The 25,552-nt window shown below is 32.4% G+C and overlaps 1 protein-coding gene and 1 long non-coding RNA gene across 4 annotated transcripts in view; one reads left to right on the top strand and one right to left on the bottom strand.

Moving 5' to 3' along the window:
* Positions 1-1,909: 1,909 nt before the first annotated feature.
* Positions 1,910-3,296, bottom strand: LOC148279922 (uncharacterized). Its single transcript, XR_015822752.1, has 2 exons — positions 3,163-3,296; positions 1,910-2,298 (listed from the first exon to the last, which is right to left on the bottom strand). It is a non-coding gene; the product is annotated as an uncharacterized LOC148279922 (long non-coding RNA).
* Positions 3,297-4,443: 1,147 nt separating this feature from the next.
* The window catches only part of LOC148279921 (uncharacterized), a 34,203-nt gene continuing 13,094 nt past the window's right edge, over positions 4,444-25,552 (top strand). Inside the window, exons 1-2 of one of the 3 annotated variants that reach the window (XM_088229209.1) lie at positions 4,444-4,632; positions 22,259-22,699. In XM_088229209.1, the coding sequence (XP_088085335.1) occupies positions 4,444-4,632; positions 22,259-22,699 (630 nt within the window). Of the gene's footprint in view, positions 4,642-11,215; positions 11,354-22,258; positions 22,700-25,552 lie in introns of those variants that run through there. The other 2 variants (XM_088229208.1, XM_088229210.1) reach the window with 2 other exon arrangements.

The raw sequence follows: 25,552 nt of genomic DNA, 5'->3' as shown, positions 1-25,552 counted from the left end.
TTAGTATTTCAATCATTTATGGGCTGAAAACTTGATGTTGCTGCAAGGATAAGTATTTAATTTATAACCTACCAGTTGTAGTGAAAAAAGAGTTGGATAAACTAAAGTTTATAGTTAATAAGTTAATAAGCTGTTTACAGCTTATTAAATGCTGATTACGAATCAATAAATAGCTAAAAAAAAAACGACAAAATGTGAGTTGTGACGGTTTAGGCTCTGCACTGTAGAACAGATTAAAGTTTATCAGCCACACCAAAGACATTCATCTGTCACTCTCCACATGACCATACAAACAACCTTTCCCTTCAGAATCAAATATCTGCACAGCAAGCCATTTACGTGAAGCAGTAAGTTGGAGGTGGTGGATATTCAGAATCTTTTGACAGGAAGTTCTTCATTTTTAAGTTTTAAACTATCAATTCCCCTTGAACAAATTGATTATAATTATTTAATGTGTAAACTTAACTTAAAATCATTATCTAGTAGACGGACAGTTGGTAACTTGATGATTTTTAATAAAAATTTGAATGGCTGTCCGTCGTGACGTCCTTGATTTAACGAGCCTCATAATATTTAACATACCTTTAACTCGGACCCGTCAGACAAACAAAACGCAATTTAATAAAAACAAATCTAGTAATAATTATTATATACACTAGCCTATTCAGAGACTACACAAACTTGGCAATGAATTTAGGTCTATTGATATCTTTTACTGTTCAATATCCAAATTTAAAGAAAGACTTTTATTAATGATAGAATAATTTATTGAGTTATTTAGCCATTTTATGTTTGAGACCCAATTGTTTTTATGGTTTAATTTGTTTCAATTTCATTCCATTGAATTGGTATTCTTGTATTCATTTATTTTATACTCGCTATCACTATGTAGTTTATAATTACCATATCTGTGTATTTTTTATAATGTAAAAGCCCGCTAGGGCGTTTAAATAAAATAAAATAAAATTAATTCTTCTTCAAAAGGTTTATTAAAGTGCTAATTTTTTAACCAACTAAATTTCAATCTAAATCTAATAAAATGTTAAGCATTAGCATTGAAACAGTAAACTCTTTGAAAAAATTAGAAGAATTGGGAATATATTTTTAAAATATCATTATCATTTCCCTGTCCACACCCAGCAATCTATAAGGCACTGCATCAGCACTGCAAATGCAGCGTATCTGCGGATCATCTGTTACATGAAGATAAAGTCATCAATCTTACGCTTTGGGAGCCAGTCTAGATACAGTAATATTAATTTTTAATCCTGTTAAAAGACTAAATGGTGCAGAGCCCTTTTTACAACTATTATTATAAAAAGACGTATTTTACTTTTATATAGCAATACAGAAATAGACAAAAAATCAAATAAAAAGGGTTCCTGAAACACAAACCTAAATAAATGGAAAGGAAAGAAAAAAAATTATGAATCAACAATATTTTGAGTTTGTTCAAATGCTTGTAGACAGTTACCGGATTTCACCCCCTAGAGAGTCAGTTAGTTATAATAGGTAAAATAATTCAGCCAGATGCCTAGTAGGTGCAGTTATTCAGTCAGATGAATCTATTCACAACAATAAAAGTTTTAAATCTTTAATTTCACAAAAATCATCAATTGGAAGAATTGAAGAAATATGAATGTTTAAACATAGGCAAAATGGTGAATGTTACAAACAAAACAAAACAAACAAACCATCACGCCATTTCCCCGTAGGATAGAACGACACATCACTCTGTCTTTGCAAACAGACGAATGTTACACAGTGCGTAAAGCGATTATAAAGGTTCACTGTTAGTATTTCACTGTCCCTGGTCTGGCATTGGAAGCATAGACTGATCATATTACCTTTAAGTAACAGATAATCGAAATACTCTGCATTTGGTGTACAAATGCAATTAAAATTCATATTTAAATTCAAATTAATTTATTTTACCAAAATAACATTTATTACAAATAACATAAAATATTTAAGCCATTATATTGGTACAATGTATCAAACCAGGAATTCTTCGAGCATAGGTTCGACATTCTTAAGATAAGACTTAAGACTCTCCAACAGCACGAGTATTTTCCTCTTAAAAATAGTTACACCTCAGTTTCACTGATGTGAACGATGTCAATCTCTAAAGTGATAATAATGTTGACTGCTCTTCCAATCGGCGTAACCAGAGGGTGGTTGGTTTTGGCAGCCGGGAGGTAAAACAGTATGTGCTGGCGCTGTCAGAGATAACCATCAGGAACACAAAAATTAATCCTCTCTAAAATGACAGAGATCTTGATAAAATCACTTATTATTCTGAAAAAATGAAAAAAGTGTGATGGATCCACTCCTTCTAAGTTGTAAATGTTGGTCCCAAACATACCCGAGAGGAATGCACTGGGATAGAGCCACTGATAATAACAATCCTCCCTCATGTAGAGATGCCCTATGCACCACTGAGTGCCGGAAGGGGGATGTGAAATGCCCATTTTGATAATTTATTTCAATTGTTAATCGTTTTTGACTATTCTTAATTCTATGTTTTTTGTATTTAAATTCAGAATAATGAACAAGTGGAATTCAAATTCTCTCAAATGGGCCAATCACCTGGCGGAGAATGATGACGTCACGCGAGCCATATAAGAGCGTGAAATTAAAAAATGAAATTCTAAATAAAAATCTTGTTTCGCATAAAAACAAAAATAGTACATTTCTTTCAAAAGTTAATATTATTTTCGATGTATATTTAGATTTTTATTAAATCTATCCTAATAGGCATATAAATTATTAAACTGCGCAACAAAGACTTAAAAATGTTACCTATTTTTTTTTAAATTGAAAAACCGTACAAAATAATGTACTTACTAATATATATACCTACTTATTATATACATATTATAAATACCCAAATACTGAAATAACGAAATAAGGGAGAATCTGAAACAGAGTTTTCATTAAATTTATTTAAACAAAAGTTTCACAAATAAATAAAGTTTCGATTCAACTCATAATAAAATTATGTACAAACTGATTTACATCCTATGCATTTAAAAAAAAAAACTTCAGATTATTTTTATGCAAAAAGAAAAATACAAAATAGAATCTACCAATTCCTTATAGATGTAAACATAGATTATTGATGTAATTACGCATCTGACGATATCATTTCATAGAACTTACTTGAAGAAAATTATAAATATGGACAATTTAGAAAGCAGTAAATATTCTTAGAAAGCAAATATTCTTATTAGATTCCTGGCAGATTCACGTCGGCTTATATTACGAAACTCGCAATGTAATTGCGTGTAAACTAGACTTATGGTAAACGTTATTGCTACAAATATGTTTTATGTTTAACTATCAATAAAAACAGCTCGAATCAATTAAAATATTTGATTATTCTTGCAACGTGTGACGGAGAAGACACTCCCTCGCTCGTAACAGCAGTACATTCTTTTTAGAATCTCAAAGTAAGTAAAGTAGCACTCAACATTACGATATTATGATTATACGCGCGGTGGGAATGTATGTATGTGTATGCGTAGAATACTTAGTTGCGTGTTGCGCCACAAATGGTATAATGCACTTGGCAATGGTAGTCAGAAGCACTGACAAGTTGTTAGTTGTTATTGAAACCAGTATCTGCCCAAAATCCCCGGCGCATTCCATTACCGCTGTCTTCTCGCTTCCTCAAATATGAACAAAATGTCTCCCGCTCCCGCCTACCCGCTCTAGTACCTATAGCAGAGACCTACTTTACCGTTGTGTAATAAACATTACAAGTATGAGCTGTCAACTGATGTCAACAAGAGATGACGAATGCTATCTCTTTTCAACAAAACACAAGTAGTTTTTCTTCTGTTATGGCGTGTTCTGTGTTCTCTCATTTGTGCGTGTGAAATTATTAAAAATGACGGTCATATGTGCCGCGGAAACGTCTCGACTTTCGTAAAACATCGCCTTCCGCCTCGATTCGCGTTCTCGTAATCCCACTGCTCTTACTCGGAGAAACGTCTTGGTCTTAGATAAGTTACGAAAGCTTTTGAGGTCAAGCAGTGCCTACAAACAAAAATGTTACTAATGTTCTAATTACGTGGGTAAATCTTATACGAATGCATACCTGATCTAGTTGTATTTTTATAATCCGTTATTAGACATGTACACTTTTAGAGGTTTCAAAGTATGTTCGGCCGCGATCGAGTTCTAATCTATTCTAATTCGAAAGATGTAATTTGTGTTCCACTTTCGTACGGATTTATCTTTTTATCGAAAGAATGTAAAAGTTGACGGCAGCATCTCCCTCGGTGCGTCGGGCGATGGCGTAGAAAAATTAACGTAAATTCGGAAAATCGCCGTCGTGTTCCAGTTTTTTGTATTTTATTGCGGGAATCGCGCGCGTTATAATTAATATTTTCAAATGATATATTTGTCGCGAGTGGTACTGCGGAAGATGGTAAAGAAATGATGACAGATGATAGCACGGATGTCAGCAAATATGGCAGTGTATTAGGGAGTTCCGATATAGCCAAGGAGGACCAAAGTTCGGATCAATTCGATTTTGAAAGTGTAGGAGAGAGTGCAGCTACCGAAAATGAAACAGCTGATGGGGACAGCGACGCACACACGTCTCCAAATCATCCTGTTGTAAAAGTAAAAACGGTAATCGTCAATATTATTTATTTCCTAAACGCACCTCATTACCTAATTTACCACAAACCAGCCACAATCCCAAACACAACTGACATGTCACTAGAAATTATGCAAATTTCCCATCTTGCCACATTCCACATTCCTAAAAACAAAAGTACCTACATTATACAAAAAATTGGATTTTTGAATTATTCATTTGTTTTCTATCCATCACTTGTATAAATAATAACCTACTTTGTGAGTTTTATTGAATATAACATTGATTTACAGTGGGTAGATACCTTCCCACAGTACCTAACTGTTTCATGTGATATGGATGTAATTATGCTATTATTCGTATAATTAAGAAAGATGGCTGAAAGAAACAGATTACAAACTTTCCAAAAGCAACTATTGTATGAACTCATATCTTATACAGTTGAACCTTTATCTCGAATTATATTTTAATAGATAAAAAAACTTATTGTTTCGAACATTTAAGTATTTATCAGTGTTTGTGTAGAAATAAGTCATTAATTCATTTACTACATAGCATCAAATGTCGAAATGAGTATATTATTTTTAGTATAAGCTACATAGATAAGCCTATTATTATTCAATTACTTTGCCAGTTTAACTTCTGAACTCAATTTAAATTCTGCCATGAATCAATGTTTACCACCTGTTTAAATAAGTACTCAAACTATAATGCGAGACATTTGAGTTTGACAGTTTAAAAATATTTTAATCATTGTAACTTATCGACCAAAAATTCAATATTAATTATTAAAACAAGGGTTTTGTCAGCAGCATTAAGCAGGTATTATTAAAGTTAATTGTGGTCTTCCATAAATCATGTTTTTTAATTTGATAATTTAATATGTAGAATGACAATATTTATTACTTATGTCATAAATCCTCAAATTCGGAATAACCAACGATCAGTTTTATCGTTTTCGCGGCATCTTCAAGACGGGTGTTTTCCACTCGATGGAAAAATTCTGAAAAGGAAATCTAGCGGAGATTAGTCCGCCCCGTGGCTGGTAAGAGCTCTCGCCTACAACCCCTGAGGTGCCAGGTTCGAGTCCTAGCAAGATCGAGGTGATAAAATGGTTTTACTCTAGATCACTAAATCTCTTGACATTTTCATTTACCATTTTTTTTTTTCTTCTTCATAGATGTTTTTTACCCATACCATAATACTGTTTTATTGCCTTACATAAAATTGAATTCTGTGACTTTGCCTTCTTTCTCAATAGGTCTAAATTTCACCTTTTCTCTGGTACCTATTATGATCATGTTCAAATCAACTTGATATTTTTTTTCCAATATTCTGTCCATATTATTCAACTACATTTAAGTATTTGTAATTCATTTAACATCAACTTTACTCTTGTGTATCTTTTTTTTCAAAATATCTCTTAAAACTTTGTTTTATATACACATTTAATTAGTTTTTGGTTTGATAAAAATAGTATGTTACCACAGTAGTTAATGTGTGGTTCGATAATTGTGTTATAAATAATTTGCATGAATCCTCATAAAAAAAATGACTAATTCCTAAAGGCGAACGCCGTAGCGCAATTGGTTAAACGGCCAACGGTGTGGTGTATTATTCATAACTTTCTTCCACATCCTTTCTTTCCCACCTGCTGACAAGCCTCTAGAATAGAGGATTAGCGGGTTTATTCCTTTTGTAAAAAAAAAAAAAAATTGCAGTTTTTTTTCCTTACCCTCCTAATATTTTGTTTTAAAAATTTAAGTTTGAATCCTTCATTACACCTAAATATTTCATTCCACTAACTTCATTATATATTACAATTGGCCACTTATTGTTTTTGTATTCTCCATGCTTTGTTTTATTTTGTTTATATTTGATTTTACTAAATTAATTTTTAGCTATAAAGATACATTATTTAACTAATGTTAGTAAATATTAATGTATAATCACTTACTGACTTTTTTTTCTTTTCTTTTAAAGTCGGTAAGTGGTTATATACTAATATTTACTAACATTAGTTAAAATGTTTGGCCACAAAGTTAATGCTTTAAACATAAAAAAATACATTATTTAGATCGTAGTCGACAAAAGCTTTTGAAATATAGAATGTTTGTGCAAAAATTAAGAAGTTTGGTGGTTTTTTAATTATTTTTATTTGTCAATAGACTATCAAACTAAGCCAAAAATTAAAAAAAATATATTTATTTAAATGTACAATATAGAACTCCTGCCAATTACAATGTACATAAATGATATATTAGGTATCTACAAAACATGATATAAAAAAAGCACAATAGATTATTAAGGTCCATAAAAACAATAGTAAACAAACTCATAATTAATAGACAGGCGCCGTGGCACATTTGGTAAGGCAGCCAACTGTGAAACTGGCATCGCGGGTTCGATCTCCGCCAGTAGTAAGAAAAAATCCGAGAAAGATTTTTTCTCAATTGGTCTGGGTGTTGTGGTGTATTTTTCACTACCTCCTTCCATATCCCCTCCTTATTATTATTATTATTATGTTATTCCTTTAAAAAAAAAGAAACAATCTTGAGTCACTAATACACATTATGATACATAGTTGGAGAGGAAGAGTCTAAAGCTTGTAATCCCAGCATGAAAAAGATCCACCTCTCTCAGTAGGCTGTTCAACAGACCAATCATTCTCCCCACAGGCATCAACAACGGTAAATTTGTCCTGCATTCTGGAAAAACAAATTGTCTGTGTTGCCTAGCTCTTAAATAGTTGCTCGGTACATATAATTTAATGCGCTCCAAAATATTAGGTTTGTAAATTAACCCGTTCAGAAGTTTAAAGGCCATCATAAACCAGACAATGCTCCTCCTGGCCCGCAAACTTGTGATACCGAACACACCTTAAAGGAACAATGCTGGGTACTGCAATGGGTAGTATCCATACTCTCTCATGTAGAGGTAATGAAGAAACTTCTTCTGTGTTCTCTCAACCATTAGTGAGTAAGTGGCTTCTTCAACCCCCCACACCACCGCTCCACTCTATACATATATATTTTTATGTATTGTAGTATCAGGTTTATAAAATAATTCAACATGACATTGGCAAAAGCTTGCAATTTATTATGCATCGCCATTTTATTAAAAAAAAAAATTATTATCAGAGCTACGAATTTTAAAAGTTTTGTGATTTTGAAAATACTCTGCCTGTGCGTCACAAGTTTTCTTCGGTGATATCAGTTGATTGGTGGGTTTTTTCCGTAAACCAGAAATCTATCACAACACTATCATTGGTTGATTCGGAAGAACCAGTGACGTCATTCAAAGTAGATTTTTTTTTAAATTTTTTTTTTTTCATACTTTTTCGAGGAACTTGGCTGTACAATTAAATGCGTTTTTTTACTCGCGTAAGAAAAAAAAAAATGTATCCAATTTCTAGTAACACTGAATTTCCTCGTTGGCCGATTCCCTCTTAGCCGTAGCGGCGAGAACGTTTCAGTACTGTAACTTTGCGTAGGATTTATCAAAATATTACTATTTTGGGGCCATTTTCAACAAGTTCTAAACACAATAATTTGAGTTTGTCCAAATGTTTGTAGACAAAAGACTGGATATCTCCCCCTAGGGAGTCATTAAGATTAACAAATTACAACAGAGATGGAGAACATTTAAGTGAAAGTAATATGGAAGTCTAGGCATTTACAGGGCTTATGACCTGTCATTGGCTGGTTTAAGTGGCCACTTTACACACTGCAACATTCAGCATTTTTCCTATGTTTAAACATCCATATTTTTTTAATTTTTCCATCTGTTGAATTTTTTAAACTTAAATAGCTGAAACCTTTATTGTTGTACATATGATCAAATTATTTCACATTCTAGGCAACGCCTGAAAACAATTTTTAAATTTCTTTTTGGACCCGTTGGTTTTATTACAATATTTCTAGTTTGTCCAAATATTTGTAGACAAAGACCGGATTTCACCCCCCAGGGAGTCATTAAGGTCAACAAATTACAACAGGGATGAAATACATAGGCAAAATGGTGAATGTTACACAGTGTGTAAAGCGGCCACTTAAACCAGCCAATGACAGGTCATGAGCCCTGTAAATGCCTAGACTTCCATATTCCCTGCTCTAAAATGTTCTCCATCCCTGTTGTAATTTGTCAAAGCCATTTGTGATGAACGCACTGTTCCAGTTTGAAATGAGTTCAAAGAATTAACTTAAGATAGTGCCTTACTTATAAATTGTTGTTTGTCAATGAAATTATATACTTTTTGTTACACACCACTCCTCTTTTTTAATTGATACAAAATAAAGAATACAAATTTCATTTATCTGTCTTCACTAAAATATACCGACATAATTTGATTTTTCACCTGAGAGCAGCCATTGATTGGAAAACATTCATTTTGGGTTCTGGTTTTCAAACACATAACTGCATTTTTCATCCACCCTGTCGTGAAGCACATATCTCCACATTCAAAATATTATCTTGAACTTGTTACGAGGGTCCAGATTTGATTAACAATTTTTAAAAATTGTAAGCTGTTATTGAATGCCAACTTGTACTTTGAAATTGTGATTGCAAAGCATGAAACAGTGAGAAAGGCTGATAAGAGGCACAGTGTAAACAATAATTAGATACATTCTGGACGCAATAAATATTCATTTTACATAAATACATTTTCTTTTAAATGGGAAACAGAAATATTAAGTTACGTTCTCAAGATTTACCCAAATGAACGCATGGAACCATTGGTTCCCCTAAATTTTGGCAAATAATGTTTATAAAATAGCATATATTTAATAAATTAATTATCAGTCATAATACCTAACATTAAGATTACCATAAACAAATTATGTAATAATAATTTTATCAATAATCGCGATAAATTGTGAAGGAATTTTACTATCGCCTTTAAAAAATATGTTAAAAAGCAACGTAGCCTCCCGCACACCCATTTACCAGCGCTGTCATGCGCGTACTGATCGGCAAGTACTTGTTACTGGCTGGCTGTGTATCGATTTAAAGAACGATCGCGATGGAAGCATATTCGAAATTCCGTTCCAGCGCCGTACTGAACGCGCAGTCCGGGCGCAGGCGCGGACTTAAATCCTCACTAGGCAGCGGAAGCAATCGAAACATACCAATACATTATTTTCCATGTGATGCGAATGCACGCGCCGCGCAGCACAGAGATGCGATTTTGGTATTTTGGCGCTGGACATAATAGTTTAATAATTTTTTGTGGTAGAGTAGGAATACAAAATAAAATCTAAAATTTAATTCAAACATTACATCACTATAATGTTGATTTGTTATAAGAAAAAAGTTTATAATCTACTACGTAAGTTGATTTTTCGGGTTTAAATAATGACCAATTCCATTTCGTTGAAAAGCCATGTTTTTTAACAAGATAATATTTATTTTGGTTTCACTGCATTTTTGTCAAATAAAATATAATGCCACAAAATACTTCGCAGTTCTTTATAATAGTATATATAGTGAAGTTGCTTAATTTGTTATTACAATTTATTACTAAATATGTAAAAATATTGTTTTCATTTCTAATCATATGTATAAAGTATTTAGTTTGTTTTTAATTTCTTAAGGGCAGTGTATTATTATATACCAATTACTATATTAATTCCTTCTCTAATCAAAAACCCCACCGCACGCCCCTGGTTTGTATGTTTGTATGTAGAGCGAATGGGGTGTTGTCACAACCGATGAAGCAAAATTTATATATTGCAAATGTTGATGGATGCAGAAAACGAGAAAGACCTAGAAAGACATGAGATGACCTAATACAAGTACTTGAAGATGAAAAATGATTGAAATGAGATCCCTCGGGTAAAAAATGCTAAAACTATGTACGACAGATGCACAAATGTCAAGATCTGTAGATTATGTAAGGCTGAATTAAGCATATCGACAAAATCAAGAAAGGCGTTCTGCATTGGTTTGAACTTGTAGAGAGAATCGTCAGCAAAATAATGGCTAAAGAGATTCACGATGCATATGTTGATGGATGCAGAAAACGAGGAAGACTGGGAGACATTGCATGATCGAATTTAACAATTACTTGAAGATGGACGTGTCAAAAGTGAGAATAATCGGCACACGTGCTTCAGAAGATGTATGACTGTATACGGAATGTGGTTAAACTGCATTCATAACTCAAAATAGCCAAATTTAGACTTACGAAAGTGTACTTCTAATTATGTCTAAATTAATAATACCGTGTTATTATTAGAATACGTGTTTAATTTTTTTATATGTCTACTACTTTAAGATGCAAAATTACATAAATACTTTTTAATGTTCATTAAAATAAATTGTTGATGTAAATATGTACTTTTCGTGCATTTATTCCTCTTGCGTATCTGTTCATTTAGATCGACCGAGAAGTGACAGTTCATTTCTTGTGTATTCCATACAAGTATATGTGCACTTGAATAAACAGACGCCATCTGCTTAGAAATTAGAATTAAATACAAAAACGTAATTGCATAGATTAATTTGAACGGAATTTATCCAACAAACGACTGATGCATTCTCTTTCCGATTTGAACATGTGTGTACAACTGTTCCAAATAATATTGTCTATTCTATCGGAAAAATAATTACACGCATGGTTCTAAGTATCAAATGTTATTTTCGTGGTAAAATATATTGAATAATCATCTCGTGTGCCAGTTTCTTTCAGCAATCGATCTCCAATAGTGTATTTAATTGAAAGAAGTTAATTTTTCATCTCTGGTAATTGTTTTTACTACTTATCTTTTCAGTTGTGATAATCATTTAGGATTGTCGTATTTGGTTTTATCATTAGAATGACCGGGGACATCAAAAATATTAATACCATCAAAACACTTTACTGTTTACTCGACGAATATGTTTCTCCAATTTAGCGTCCATTCCATGGGAACTCAAATTGACCATATCGCGTCTGTCCAGCGCCGTTTTCTAAGAAAAGTGGCACGGTTGCTCGGATTGCAAAGGGGTGATTATTCCTTTGTTGAAATAAAGCAATCTCTTAATCTGTCTCCATTAGAGAAACGTAGTACGGAGATAGACCTTTCTGTAAGTGTTGTAATTGATTTGGGCTGTAAATGTAATTAATTAAAAAAAAAAATAATAATTTGTATTCTTTATTAACATGTTTAAATAGAGATACATTGAATCGGATTGTGGTCCGCGCATTAGAGGTCCAAGTGTTCCAATATATTCTAATAGTGAGTCATTTATAACTTTAACAAATTGCAACAGAGATGGAGAACATTTAAGAGAGGGCAATATGGAAGTCTAGGCATTTACAGGGCTAATGACCTGCCATTAGCTGGTTTAAGTGGCCACTTTACACACTGTAACATTCACCATTCTGCTAATAACACCTTTTTTAAAAAAATAGTTAAGATTAAAAATAAAATGCATACTGTAAATAAATCCTGTTTTTGTAATATCAGCATATATTAATTTTCTTTTTCTTTTCTTTTCCTTTCTTTTCATGGTCATGTCATACCATATTTATATGCTATAAACTTATTAATCATTAAAAAATGAATGGCCCACGCTCAGACGCTAGTCTTTGTGGGCATTTTTTCCAATTTATGTTGTAGCTTAATTTTAAAATGTATTTTTTTAAAGTGTATTTTTGTAACTAAAATTCTACGTAAATATATTTATGGAAAAATAAACAAACAAAAAAATAAAAAAAACATACTTATTTCCTCAACTCTTTCTTATGTTGATTTTAGTGAAGTTAAAGAGCTGAAACCTTTATTGTTGTGAAGAGATTCATCTGATCGAATTATTTCACTTATTAGACAACGCCAGAAAACAATTTTCTAATTTTTAAAGTTCTTCTTGGACCAGTTGGTTTTATTACAATATTTTGAATTTGTCCTAATGTTTTTAGACAAAATAATTCGATCAGATGAATCTCTCTTCACAATAATAAAGGTTTTGGCTCTTTAACTTCACGAAAATAAACAGATGGAAGAATTTAAGAAGTATGGATGTTCAAAACAAAATGGTGAATATTGCAGTGTGTAAAGTGGGCACTTAAACGAGCCAATGACAGATCATAAGCCCTGTAAATGTCTAGACTTCCATATAACCTTCTCTTAAATGTTCTCCATCTCTGTTATAATTTGTTAATGAGTCTTCAGTCTAAAATTTGGACAAACTCAAAACATTGTGTTTATAACTTGTTGAAAATGGCCCAAAATTGTAATATTTTGATAAATCATAAAAATTATAATATTTCTTTTTCAATTCAAACCCAGCTTGAATAGCATCCATTGACACTAACGCCTCGTGAGCTGGAACATGAGTGGCCTTTTACAATTACGTATTTTAAATTTGAATATTCCTTGTGAATTTTGAGGGGGCTTGAAAAAAAGGAGTAACTTCTTTTTATTCCACAATGTTTGAGTATGTCCAAATGCTTGCAGACTGGCTGGATTTCCTCCCTAGGGAGTTATTCATATTAAAATTTATTTCAACAGAGAGGGAAAACGTTTTCGAGAAGGGAATATGGAAGTCTAGGCATTTACAGGGCTTATGACCTGTCGTTGGCTGGTTTAAGTGGCCACTTTACACGCTGTGTAACACTCACCATTCTGCCCATGTTTGAACATCCACATTTCCTCAACTCTTCCAACTGTTGACTTTTGTGAAGTAAAAGAGCTGAAACCTTTATCACGCGGGTGAGATTCATCCGGCTCAACCAAATCACCTACTAGGCAACGCCTGAAAACAATTTTCCAATTTTTTTACCTCTTCTTTTACCAGGTAGTTAATTCAACAATGTTTGAGTATGTGCAAACGCTTGCAGACTGGCTGGATTTCCTCCCTAGGGAGTTATTCATATTTAAATTTATTTTAACAGAGAGGGAAAACGTTTTTGAGAAATCCACCGCTTGTCAATGCCATTTTTTCTTTCACTTATCTGGCATTCTCATTAAAAGATGAATAAAGTGCAATCTTGCTGAGACTTTCTCTATTACTCTGTATAATGTATGAGTAGTATCCAACTCAAACTGTATTTGAAATACCGAATGATGTGAAAGTAATATGTTTCAAGTACAATCAATCTGATTTTAAATGCATTTACAGTCAAACCTCGTTTTCACGATCCTCGATTCTACATTCTCCCGCTTTTTACACAGAAATATTTAGGTCCCATTTTTTTTCCATACATTTTCTTTCAAATATTCCCCCCATTCAACATTTTTATAACCCCGGTTTTACGTTGAAATTTTTTCATAACTCATTCGATCTGTCAAAAGACGAGCCGCCGTGTGAATTGAGAATAAAATCGAGGTAAATTAGTGCTTTTCAAAACATATACTATAAATATTTTTACTAACTTATTTATTTTATTTTATTCGGAATTCTTACAGCTATTACATAAAATATAAGATGAAATATATTAGCAATACCAGAGCCAATTAAAAAAATTTTTTATGTTAATCTACATAATAAATAATAAACCAAGTAATCAAGTATGCTGTTATGTTAAAAGTATCAACACAATTAAAAAACTCCTCATAATATTCATGGATTGTATATGTATTTACTTTACTTTCCACGCACAAATTTTTCCAAAATTTAGAACAACTCGGTTCCAAGCGATGTTAGACCCTTTGTTGTTCCCAATTTTTTTTTATTATTTTTTTTATTTTGTCTTTAAATAGTACAAACATAATAAATGAATGTCCTAATATTAACTTATATCTAATTATTATTAAAACATATACTAATTATTAACATTTTTCAAACGATATACGTACACTTAAAAAGAAAACTTCTATAAAGCTAACACGAATAAGATTACTTTTAAAACTTATCTGCTAAACACATGTTTTTTTAATTGACATTTAAATGAAATAATATTTTTTTGCTCTCTTATTTCCAATGGTATTTCCTTATTATATAACTGTACAGCTCGGTGCATCAATGAGTTCTGTGTACTTGTTTTCCTACGAAATGGTAGTCTTACTTCATGTTTATTTCTTGTTTTATATACGTGTTCTCATTGATTAGAAAAAACCTTTTGAGGTATAACCATTAATCATTTTATGAACAAAAAACATTACATTAAAATATATTAGTTGACGTACTGTCATAATTTTTGCTTGTGAAATTGAAATTCTCAATCGTGATGGGAATCTTCCCCTTCAGGGAGGGTTACCTTGCATTTTTTTCCTTCAATCCGTCAGCGCTTAAAATCTTCTCGAGTTATCCCTGATCACTGGACTACGCAGTTTTTATCAGGTCATGGTATATTCAATGACAAATTATTTGTTTTCAATATTGTCGATTCCCCTTCGCGCTGCTGCGGATATCCTAATCAGTCTTCTGAACACATCCTGTGGTCTTGTCCCTTTCCCGCTTTCTATGATTACCGAATGGAGCTTCTCGCTACTATCCGAGGCCCTGTTATTGGTCCTGTCGGATATGCAGCTCTGGTGGCTTCCAAAAAGAATTTAGAGGATTTTGAAAAGTTTTGTAATCATTTCGGCGAATTGATCATGTCCAATCAGTTTAATCCCAGTCAGTGAAGAATTCACTTGCCTCCTTTCTCAATCCAATGAAGTGCATATTATGTGCTTCTGGATTACCTTCTTGCTACCAGATTACAGAGAGCTCTTTCGGGCAGCTTTTCTTTTCTTTTTCGTTCGGCAACGAGCAACTTTTCCGTGCATGTGGGCACCGCCAAGGAGACTTATGTCCTCAGCTGCGGTATGTGGTGGACAAGCTGCTGCAAATCTCAGAGCAACAAAGTTCCAAGCGTAAAATCATGAATTAATTATTACAAATATTACTATGACAGCATACATTTTTAATGCATTTATGTAATTAATCAATGTAAATAAAAATTCAGGATAAAAAAATCTTTGAAGTATTTTCCAGAAATTACTCATTTGTTATTTTAATGTTTGAAGGGCTATTACTTTTCTTGCATGGTTGACAATTTGAACCCTTGTTGTTTTGAAGTCACGCAATGGCTTATATTGTAAAAATCCTGAAACAGGAAATTGAGTGGATATAAGTAAGGCTTACAGAAATCTGGGCTTTATTATACGCACCACTCAACCATTCAAAACAACCGCATCCCTCAAAATTTTAAATAATGCATACGTTTGCAGCCATCTTGAGTTTGCTTCTGTTGTTTGAAATCCTCGATATACAATTTATATATCACAGCTAGATAGGATACAGAATAGATTCCTTAAACTTATTATTGTAGTAATATTTTGTTTTTGGCAACTGAAGGGGAAAAAAATAAACTTACTGTTCTGCAGAATAGGGCAGGGCTATGAGAGTAATTTTGAGAAAAAATAAATACACCAGAATAAAGTTGATGCTGAAACAAGCCAAAATTATGACAGTACGTCAACTAATATATTTTAATGTAATGTTTTTTGTTCATAAAATGATTAATGGTTATACCTCAAAAGGTTTTTTCTAATCAATGTGAACACGTATATAAAACAAGAAATAAACATGAAGTAAGACTACCATTTCGTAGGAAAACAAGTACACAGAACTCATTGATGCACCGAGCTGTACAGTTATATAATAAGGAAATACCATTGGAAATAAGAGAGCAAAAAAATATTATTTCATTTAAATGTCAATTAAAAAAACATGTGTTTAGCAGATAAGTTTTAAAAGTAATCTTATTTGTGTTAGCTTTATAGAAGTTTTCTTTTTAAGTGTACGTATATCGTTTGAAAAATGTTAATAATTTATTTTTTAATTTAATAATAATTAGATATAAGTTAATATTAGGACATTCATTTATTATGTTTGTACTGTTTAAAGACAAAATAAAAATTTAAAAAAAAAAAACTTCTGGATCGTAAATCTCATCCTTATTTTGACTCGTACGAAGACTCTTCTTCCTTTCATAGTTTAACTTCCCTTACTAAACATAGAAGCATTTCTGATCTGTATTTCCTCTTCAAAATTTTAAACAATTTTATTGATAGTCCTTATCTCTTAAAGCGTATTTCAATAAACTGTCCTGTAAAGTTAACACGAAAAGTTTTTTTTTTTATAATCCATTGCCCAAAAAAATTATGTTCAAAAACTCGTTTATTTATCGTAGCTGCTCCAAATTTAACTTAATTTGTCCCCATTTAGATATTTTTAGTACACAATTTTTTGACTTCAAAAAAAACTTTTTGGAACATTGTAAAATGAAACATTTGTCAGTGTGATATAAGTTTATGTTCCTTTAATTATATTGATGTTATTATCATGTTAAGATTTTGAATCGGTCAACTATATTATGAAAATCCCTCTCCTCCACTCTATTTCTTCATCCCTTTACTTTCTTACATGCTCTTTTTTTATCTTGTCTTATAATATATTATATTATTTTTTCCCTTTATTGTGAAACATGTTCTCTTGTTTTATTTTTGAAAAACTTTCACTGGATGTATGTATTATTTTTTATATTTAATATTATTATAACCTAACTGTTGTTTTTCCTAATTAAGTTCCTAAATAATTTATTATTAAACTATGTACTTACTTATAAATTTAAAAAAAAAAATGTAATGTAACCCGCAGACAAGCTTCGGCTTTGTGGGAACAAAATACAATTATGTTTGTTACTGATTTGTTAAAATGAATAAAACTTTTAAAAAAATAAATAAATAAATAAAAAATAAGTCCGCCTCTTAATGCAGCGGTTGGCTTATTCGCCTACCACGGTTGAGATCCGGATTAAATTTTTTTGTGGTATTTTCCTCATGGCTCTTTCAACTTCCGAAAAAATCCGATAGATTATTCGTATTCTCTATCGGGTACAGTCTTGCACCGTGTCCAAGAAATACGAGATCTAGGTGTAGTTCTGGACTCAAAAATGACATTTCAATCACATATTGATAAAATTATTGAAAAAGCATATAAAATGTTAGGTTTTATTATACGAGTATCTAAGCCTTTTAAAAATGATCCAACAATAAAAAATCTTTATTATAGTTATGTAAGAACCCATCTTGAATTTGCGTCTATCGTTTGGAATCCACAATACATTACTTATATTGACAGGCTGGAGAAAGTACAAAACAAATTTTTAAAACATTTGAATTTCCGATGCTCTCTTATATTTCCAAATCATGCCTTATCTGGACGTTTTCACAAACTGATTAACCTCGAAAAAAGGAGAACATTAATGGACCTCACATTCCTCTATAAAATTATTAACAGCCTAGCTGATTCGTCCCAGCTCCTAAATAAAATTCAAATTAACTGTCCATCACGTGCCCTACGAAATCACCCAACCTTTAGAATACCTAGTGTCAATACGAACTATTGCCAGAATTCGTTTTTACACAGATCGTGTTCCACTTTTAACAGCTTTTTTAACCATATAGATATATATCATACAGGATTACAATTATTTAAAAATAGTGTATTGAAAACTTTTGAATAAAACTCCGGTTGGTCCCTTTTTCTCTTATATCACTCAAATTACATACATTCATATTATTATTATAAATTAAATTTCTCTTTTGAAATTTTGTATTACTTTCTAAAATCGCTTTAATGAAATTTTATCGACTTCTCTTGGTTTAAAATCTTCTCCTTATATTGCTTTTTCAAATTTCAAATGATTACTTGCCATACTTGTTATTCCTTCTTTATTTTTTCTTTTTTCTCTGCTGCCATTGGCATGTTTTTATACTTGTTATACTTTTAAACTACTTTTAATTACTTATATTATATATGTTAATAAAATCAATATATTGCTGCTCTTACTATAATGTGTCATTAATTTTGAAGATGTTTTTTAAATTGACCTAAATTTAAATTTATTGTCTTATATTTCACTTAAAGATTCTTCTCATCGTTTCTTTGAATCCCTTAAAATAAACATGTGTTTATGTTTTTCCTTTTTTAAAAAAAAATGTTATTACTATTTTATTTTATTTTTACATCTGAGCATGTTTTTCATTCTTTATTTCCATTCTTAATTCTTAATTACTCTTACAAGTTTTCTTCATTTTTAATATTATTTCCATTTGTAAATACTCACTACAAACTACAAACCTTAAAATATATTTTTTTCACTTAAATTTAAATTTTTAAACAACTTTCATTTATGTTTTCTTTTTCCTTCTCTTTTTTATACTTTCAGATTTAACATTAGATTTAATTGCTTTTTAATATGGAAACTTCACTGGTCCATTAGAATTAAGTCCAATTGTGTAAAATATTAAACTTTGTAACTGTACTGTATGTTTCCTGAATAAAAGAAAATAAAAAATAAAAAATAAAAATAAATAACACGTAATTTTTTCTCTCTGTCCTTTATTAAACATTATGTTGTATTTTTAGTAGTAAACTAGCCTCGCGTAAGTCATTACTAAAAAGTTATCAGTTGTGATATTAGTTTAATTAAATTGTATTTTTAATGTGTTTGTGTGTTTTAAATGTCACACTTATCTTTTCACGCACGGATTAAGTAACAGGTATTTTTAGTATTTCAATTCCAAATGTGATATATGCATTTATTGGGAAGGGGGTGTTGTAAAATATTGTTAAATATAATACTGCGGGGTAATTACTACAACTAGGTATTTAAATTTATTTCAACAGAGAGGGAAAACATTTTTGAGAAGGCAATATGAAAGTCCAGGCATTTACAGGGCTTACGACCTGTTATTGGCTGGTTTAAGTGGCCACTTTACACACTGTGTAACACAGAAGATGTTCAAACATTATTTAATCAAATAAATATCATGTATTATGCGATTTTAATTAGATAACTCAAGTATTATTAAAGCTATTTGCAGTATATTTTTTGTAATCGTGAAATTAATAGAAAGAAGCATTTTTCTGATTTGTTTTTAAATTTTGAAATAGTTGTTTTTTAAAAAAATATTAGATGTAAACAACAAAGATGTAAATATATAATACAATGATCAATTTCACTTTATGTACATAAGCATTCGGCAAACTAACAAAAATGAATTAAATACACGAATTAGTAAAATATGTCTATGCAAAAACGTGAATAAATTATTGCACGGTCCTAAACACTTCCAAAGTTTTTTTCTCCTGACGCCATGTACAAGTAGGCGCTGGGGTCGTTTGGTCCCCCCGTTCGGATCATGTGTAATTTTTGGATGCTTAGTGAGGGAAAGGTTAACATGTTCATATGATTATACGGTATTGAATTGACTGGTATGATTTAATTTGTAATTACAATTTTTTTAAATGGGTAGGTCTCCGTTAGTAAAATAATTTACAAGTTATCAGAAATATAGATAAGCATTGATTGATCGTAGTTTCAACTATGTAATACTCTGCAAATATATTTTTTATCATGGAATTTCAAATAGTTTTGTGCCTTATTTAGAAATATGAGCTTACTGATAATTTTTTAAATGTTGATTAGATTAATTCCTGTTACGGTAACAATTTTTTATAGCCTAAATCTTCACAGGCAAAGGATAAGGCACTACCCAATATAAGAAGTGCAACTGTAATCACCGTAGAACTACTGGGAGTCTTCCTCGATTCTGACCTTCCTCTTGATGCCCAAATTAGTAGGACGATAAGTTCATGCTTCTACCAGCTGAAACAAATCGTGAAAAAAAATGCGTATGAAAAAATTTTCCCATTGATGCCGCCTGTCAATTAATAAATGCGTCTTTAGTGTCTAGAGTCGATTATTGTAATGGATTATTGTAATGGAAATGACAGCCGGTTTAGCGCAAAAAATTGACTTTTTTGAAAACTTCAAGCTCTGGTTGAGGGCCGAATATTCTTTTTGATATTTTTTGCATTCCGAGTAATTCAAAAGACAACTTTTAGACCCCATTTCCAAATTCGGGAAAAAAAAGTCAGCCCACCCTAGTGTGCATGCACCGCGTGTGTATGCACATTTGTCTATTTCAAAGAAAATTCTCATCGGTAAAAACATTTTGCCTGTGTATTTTTCTGTTTAAAATGACTTTACCAAGAATAACATAAAGCAAAATGATAGCAGGGCATTTTTATTTTCATCCATTATTAACAGTGTGATATATTTTTAGCAGTAATCTCGCCTTTTTAATGTTTTGGCCCGTGTAAAACGAGGTTCCAGTGTATAATAAACTTTCGTGTTCCCGCAAGGACCACCAAACTCCAATACGTGTCCCAATGCGAGTACAATTGGACAAACTAGACTCAGCATGCTCCGCCTCCCCGGCTCGCATGCACAGAACTGCAAATAATTATGCAGAGCTGTTGGACTCACTCCACCCCACTCCTGCTGCAATTGAATCTGCTTTTCTGATATCTGATATTTCCTTCTTTTGTTAACAATTCATTAAATAAATAATGTAATAATTTTAATTATTATTATCATTGTAATTATATCGACCGTGTTCAGGTCAAAGGCTAAAATGTTTTAAAACAATGAGGAAGTTCAGTGGTTTCTAATAATTTTTTCATTTGTTAATAGACTGTTAAACTACGCCAAAAAAAATTTTAGTATCAACTCTACGATTTTTTTATGTTTTGTATTTCTGAAACAACTCCGGTGTTACCTCTCACGTTCTCTTCCGCTTCTTCTCGATCAGTTTTGCCGATTGGTCCGATGATGGTAAGCAAACCGGAAATCTTCCACAAATCTCTTATAATTGGTTGATTCATATGAACTATAGTCCTTAAAGTATAGCTTGATTAGAATGACAGTTATCAGCAAAAGTGACAATATAAGTTTGTAGCAACGTCTAAGGAGTGGATTTATATTGACACACGAAAAATCATTAGTATCTGGCATGTTAATTTATTTTTTGCTTGACATATAAATAGATATAATTATATAAAATCAGCTTTGAAAGGAAATTTATGTTTTTAAAAAAAAAATATTAAGCCAAATATGTTAGTATTATAAATTTTAAATTTATTACAACAGAGAGGGAAAACATAATTGAGAAGGGAAATGGAAGTCTAGGCATTTATAGGGCTTACGACCTGTCATTGGCTGGTTTCATGTTTTCCCTCTCTGTTGTAATAAATTTAAATATGAACTTCTCTGTGAGGAGGAAATCCAGCAAGTCTGCAAGCATTTGGACATACTCAAACTTTGTTGAATTAACTACCTGGTAAAAGAAGAAGTATAAAAAATGGAAAATTGTTTTCAGGCGTTGCCTAGTAGGTGATTTGGTTCAGCCAGATGAATCTCACCCACGTGATAAAGGCTTCAGCTCTTTTACTTCACAAAAGTCAACAGATGGAAGAGTTGAGGAAATGTGGATGTTCAAACATGGGCAGAATGGTGAATGTTACACAGTGTGTAAAGTGGCCACTGAAACCAGCCAATGACAGGTCGTAAGCCCTGTAAATGCCTAGACTTCCATATTCCCTTCTCAATTATGTTTTCCCTCTCTGTTGTAATAAATTTAAATATGAACAACTCCGTGAGGAGGAAATCCAGCAAGTCTGCAAGCATTTGGACACACTCAAACTTTGTTGTATTATAAATTTTTGTAAAAGGCAGATTTGCAGTTTATGTTAATAGAATAAATTAAACTAGGCGCGCCTGATGTACATTTAAACTGTTTATTGTAAAAGCCTCCCGGGCTAAATGAACAAATAAATACTTTAAACCGGAAGAGCGAGTTTATTTATGCGCGTCGATGTTTCTAGTTGGTGGAGTACCATTTGGAGTTCCTCACCAAGCACCCGGGGGAGGCGCTCTTCTACGGCTGCCGCCTGTGCGCGGGCCGCTTCACCTCGCGCAACGCCTTCCTGCTGCACATGCGCGGGCACGACGTGCGCAAGCGCTACCCGTGCCCGCACTGCGACGCGGCCTTCGACCGCAAGTTCCGGCTCGTGCACCACCTGCGGCTGCACGCGGAGCGCACGCCCCACGAGTGCGGCGTGTGCTTCGCGGCCTTCGGCGCGCCGCGCGAGCTGGCGCGCCACGCGCGCGTGCACCGCGGCGACAAGCCCTTCGAGTGCCGCTACTGCCTGAAGGGCTTCCCGCAGAAGAAGGCGCTCGTGGTGCACCTGCGCATGCACACGGGCGAGCGCCCCTTCCCGTGCCAGTTCTGCGACCGCACCTTCACCCAGAAGGCTCATCTGCAGGTACTATTATTTATTTATTTATATTTTTTCTCTAACAAACTATAATTAATAATAAAAATCATGTCACCCTCTGATTACCAGTGCCGAGGACACTTAACAATATACTTTTTATTGAAATATTTTTACATTAGAGAATAAACAAAGAAGACTAACCTTATTTATAAACACAGATAATTGTCAAAAATATTCATACAGTTTTAAACACTACGTATTTATTAACATATTACAACGGAGATGAAGAACACATCAAAGAAGGCAATATAGAAGTCTAGGCATCTACAGGGCTTATGACCTGTCATTGGCTGGTTTAAGTGGCCACTTTACACACTGTGTAACATTCACTATTCTGCCCATATTTGAACATCTATATCACTATGATTCTTTCATCTGTTGATGTTTGTGAAGTTAAAGAGCTGAAACCTTTATTTATGCGAGTGAGATTCATCTAATTGAATTATTCCACCTACATACTAGGCAACGCCTGAAATTTGTATTTTTTCAATTTCTATACTTCTTCATGGACCAGGTGGATTTATCAACAATATTTTGAGTTTGTCCAAATTTTGGTAGACAAGGACTGGATTCAACTCCCTGGGGAGCTGTTAACATCAACATATTACAACAGAGATGAAGATCATTTTAAAGTAGGCAATATAGAAGTCTAGGCATCTACAGGGCTTATGACCTGTCATTGGCTGGTTTAAGTGGCCACTTTACACACTGTGTAACATTCACCATTCTGCCCATATTTATGTTTATAATTAATTTATGTACATCTTTATTATTTATATTACAAAACGCACAATGAAAATAACAAAAACCTAACATAAGCTATACACTTAATAATTAATAATCAATTTTTCTCTATGTTGATAATATACAATTTATTAAGTATTCCCATTTTCTAATAGTAATTGAAAATGGCCCCAAGAAAATAAATATTTGGGTAAATCAAAAGAACGCACATGCTTCTTTTTTTTTTTTAATAAGCAGGTATGCAATCAAATACAAGTTTGATTAAAAATTTCAATTTAGATCCATGGTAAATTGGATACAAAAAAGTTTTCTTACGCACAGTAAAAATTACAGCACTCAATTGTACGGTGAAGTTTCTCAAAAATGTATGAAAAAATTCATACAAACTAACTATTTTGAACAATGCGTCTGTCTGATGGTAATCTGTTGCCGTAATACGGCTCAAAATATTCTACTCGCTAAGATCTGTCATATGGTAATTAAGATTATTTTTATAAAGCTTCCTAGCAAATTGGAAACTTGGTGTAACTATGGAAAAGTTCTGATTTGATTGCCATAAAACATTTTAAAAGCGATCATCTCAGTTCGACTTTTCTGAGATGCATCATTTCGCCATAAGACAGGCGAATGTCGCTAGTTCTCCGAAATCAACCAATGATAGAGCGTGATATATTTCCAGTTCCTGGAAAGCCAACTAACCAATCAGGACAACTCACTAAAGAGAACATGTGACATCACAGGTGGAGTGATTAAAAAAGAATTCAAAAATCATAGCGCTGATAATATTTTTATTTTTTTTAAAAAGTAAAAAGAAATATTTGCGTTCTTATGATTTACCCAAATATTTAATTTTGAGGGCCATTTTCAACGAGTTGTAAATAACTCACTATTAGAAAATGGAATCAAGTTGGGGTAGAGTGGGATTCGAACCACGGACCTTTGGTCTGTGAGTCCGAGACACTAGCCACGGGACCACAACACAATATGATACATAATAATAAAGAATTGGCTTTGTTTGATAGTCTATTTTCTATCTTTAAAAAAAACACCGAACTTCCTAATTTTATGATACGAGTACTGAATGTATTCGGAGAAACAGTACTTTTGTATGCAAATTTTTTGAGTCCATTAGTCATTACACAAATTGTAATAGGGAGATATCACACACTACGAATCCCCATAAAAATATATGAAATGGATTAAGAAAAATAAGTTGTATTTCCAAAATCAATTTAGACATAGTGGAGAAATGTTTTCATACATAACTTTAAAAAGAGAAATTACTAAAAAATATGTCCTTAAAACCCGACATGTTTGGCCTTGATAATTGTGACGTCAAGATTCCTGATGATGTTCTTTGTAAATTCAAACGGTCACAAAGTTCAAAATGAACTCGAAATATTTCTTAATTTAAAATTGTAAATAAAAAAAATCGTGATGTTTCTCTATTCTATTTCTATTGTTTTTTTATCTTAATTGAAAATGTTTTAACATAAAATTCTTGGTGTTTAGATGTAAAAAATTAAAGCAACTAAAATAACAGAATCTATGTAAGGCAATGGAGCTAGTACGAATATACAAATTTTGATTTGATGTCTGATTTATTTTTGTTAAAACATAATAACTTTTATTATCCTATATATTTTCCTTTTTTTTCATTGTCTCGCTGGCCAGCTTCCACGGTAAGTTTGATGTGTCGTGAAAATCTAACTGCTTTATATAGACGTTACTCCATTTTTAATGTTGTGCTTTGATAGTTTTGTGTGTAAGCATGATATTTTATTATAAAAGAAGTCGAGCATCGAATGAGATGTGGGACGATATCAAGCTTTCTAAAGTGAGACAGACTGGAACTCATAACAACTTTACAACATGGTTACCTCCGTAGCAAAACAGAGTGTATGACATCCTCCAAAGACAACTTTTAACTTGCCAGTGAACTGCTCAGCTCTCGCGACCTCTCCGGAGAAGTAAGGCCTCAGGTAGGTGAACCAGCAGCCGTGGCGGACTGCCTGAGATGTGTCATATGGAAGAATGAAGATATGAGAACAGATCCCAACACGGATTTATCCTCACAAATGGCATTGAAGCGAGCGC

The sequence above is a fragment of the Micrasema longulum genome, unplaced genomic scaffold (assembly GCF_059751315.1).
Source record: "Micrasema longulum isolate JH-2025_06_02 unplaced genomic scaffold, ASM5975131v1 h1tg000644l, whole genome shotgun sequence".
Taxonomy (NCBI): domain Eukaryota; kingdom Metazoa; phylum Arthropoda; class Insecta; order Trichoptera; family Brachycentridae; genus Micrasema; species Micrasema longulum.
Note: the sequence above shows the minus strand (reverse complement) of the source record. Positions and strands in the feature narration are given on the sequence as shown.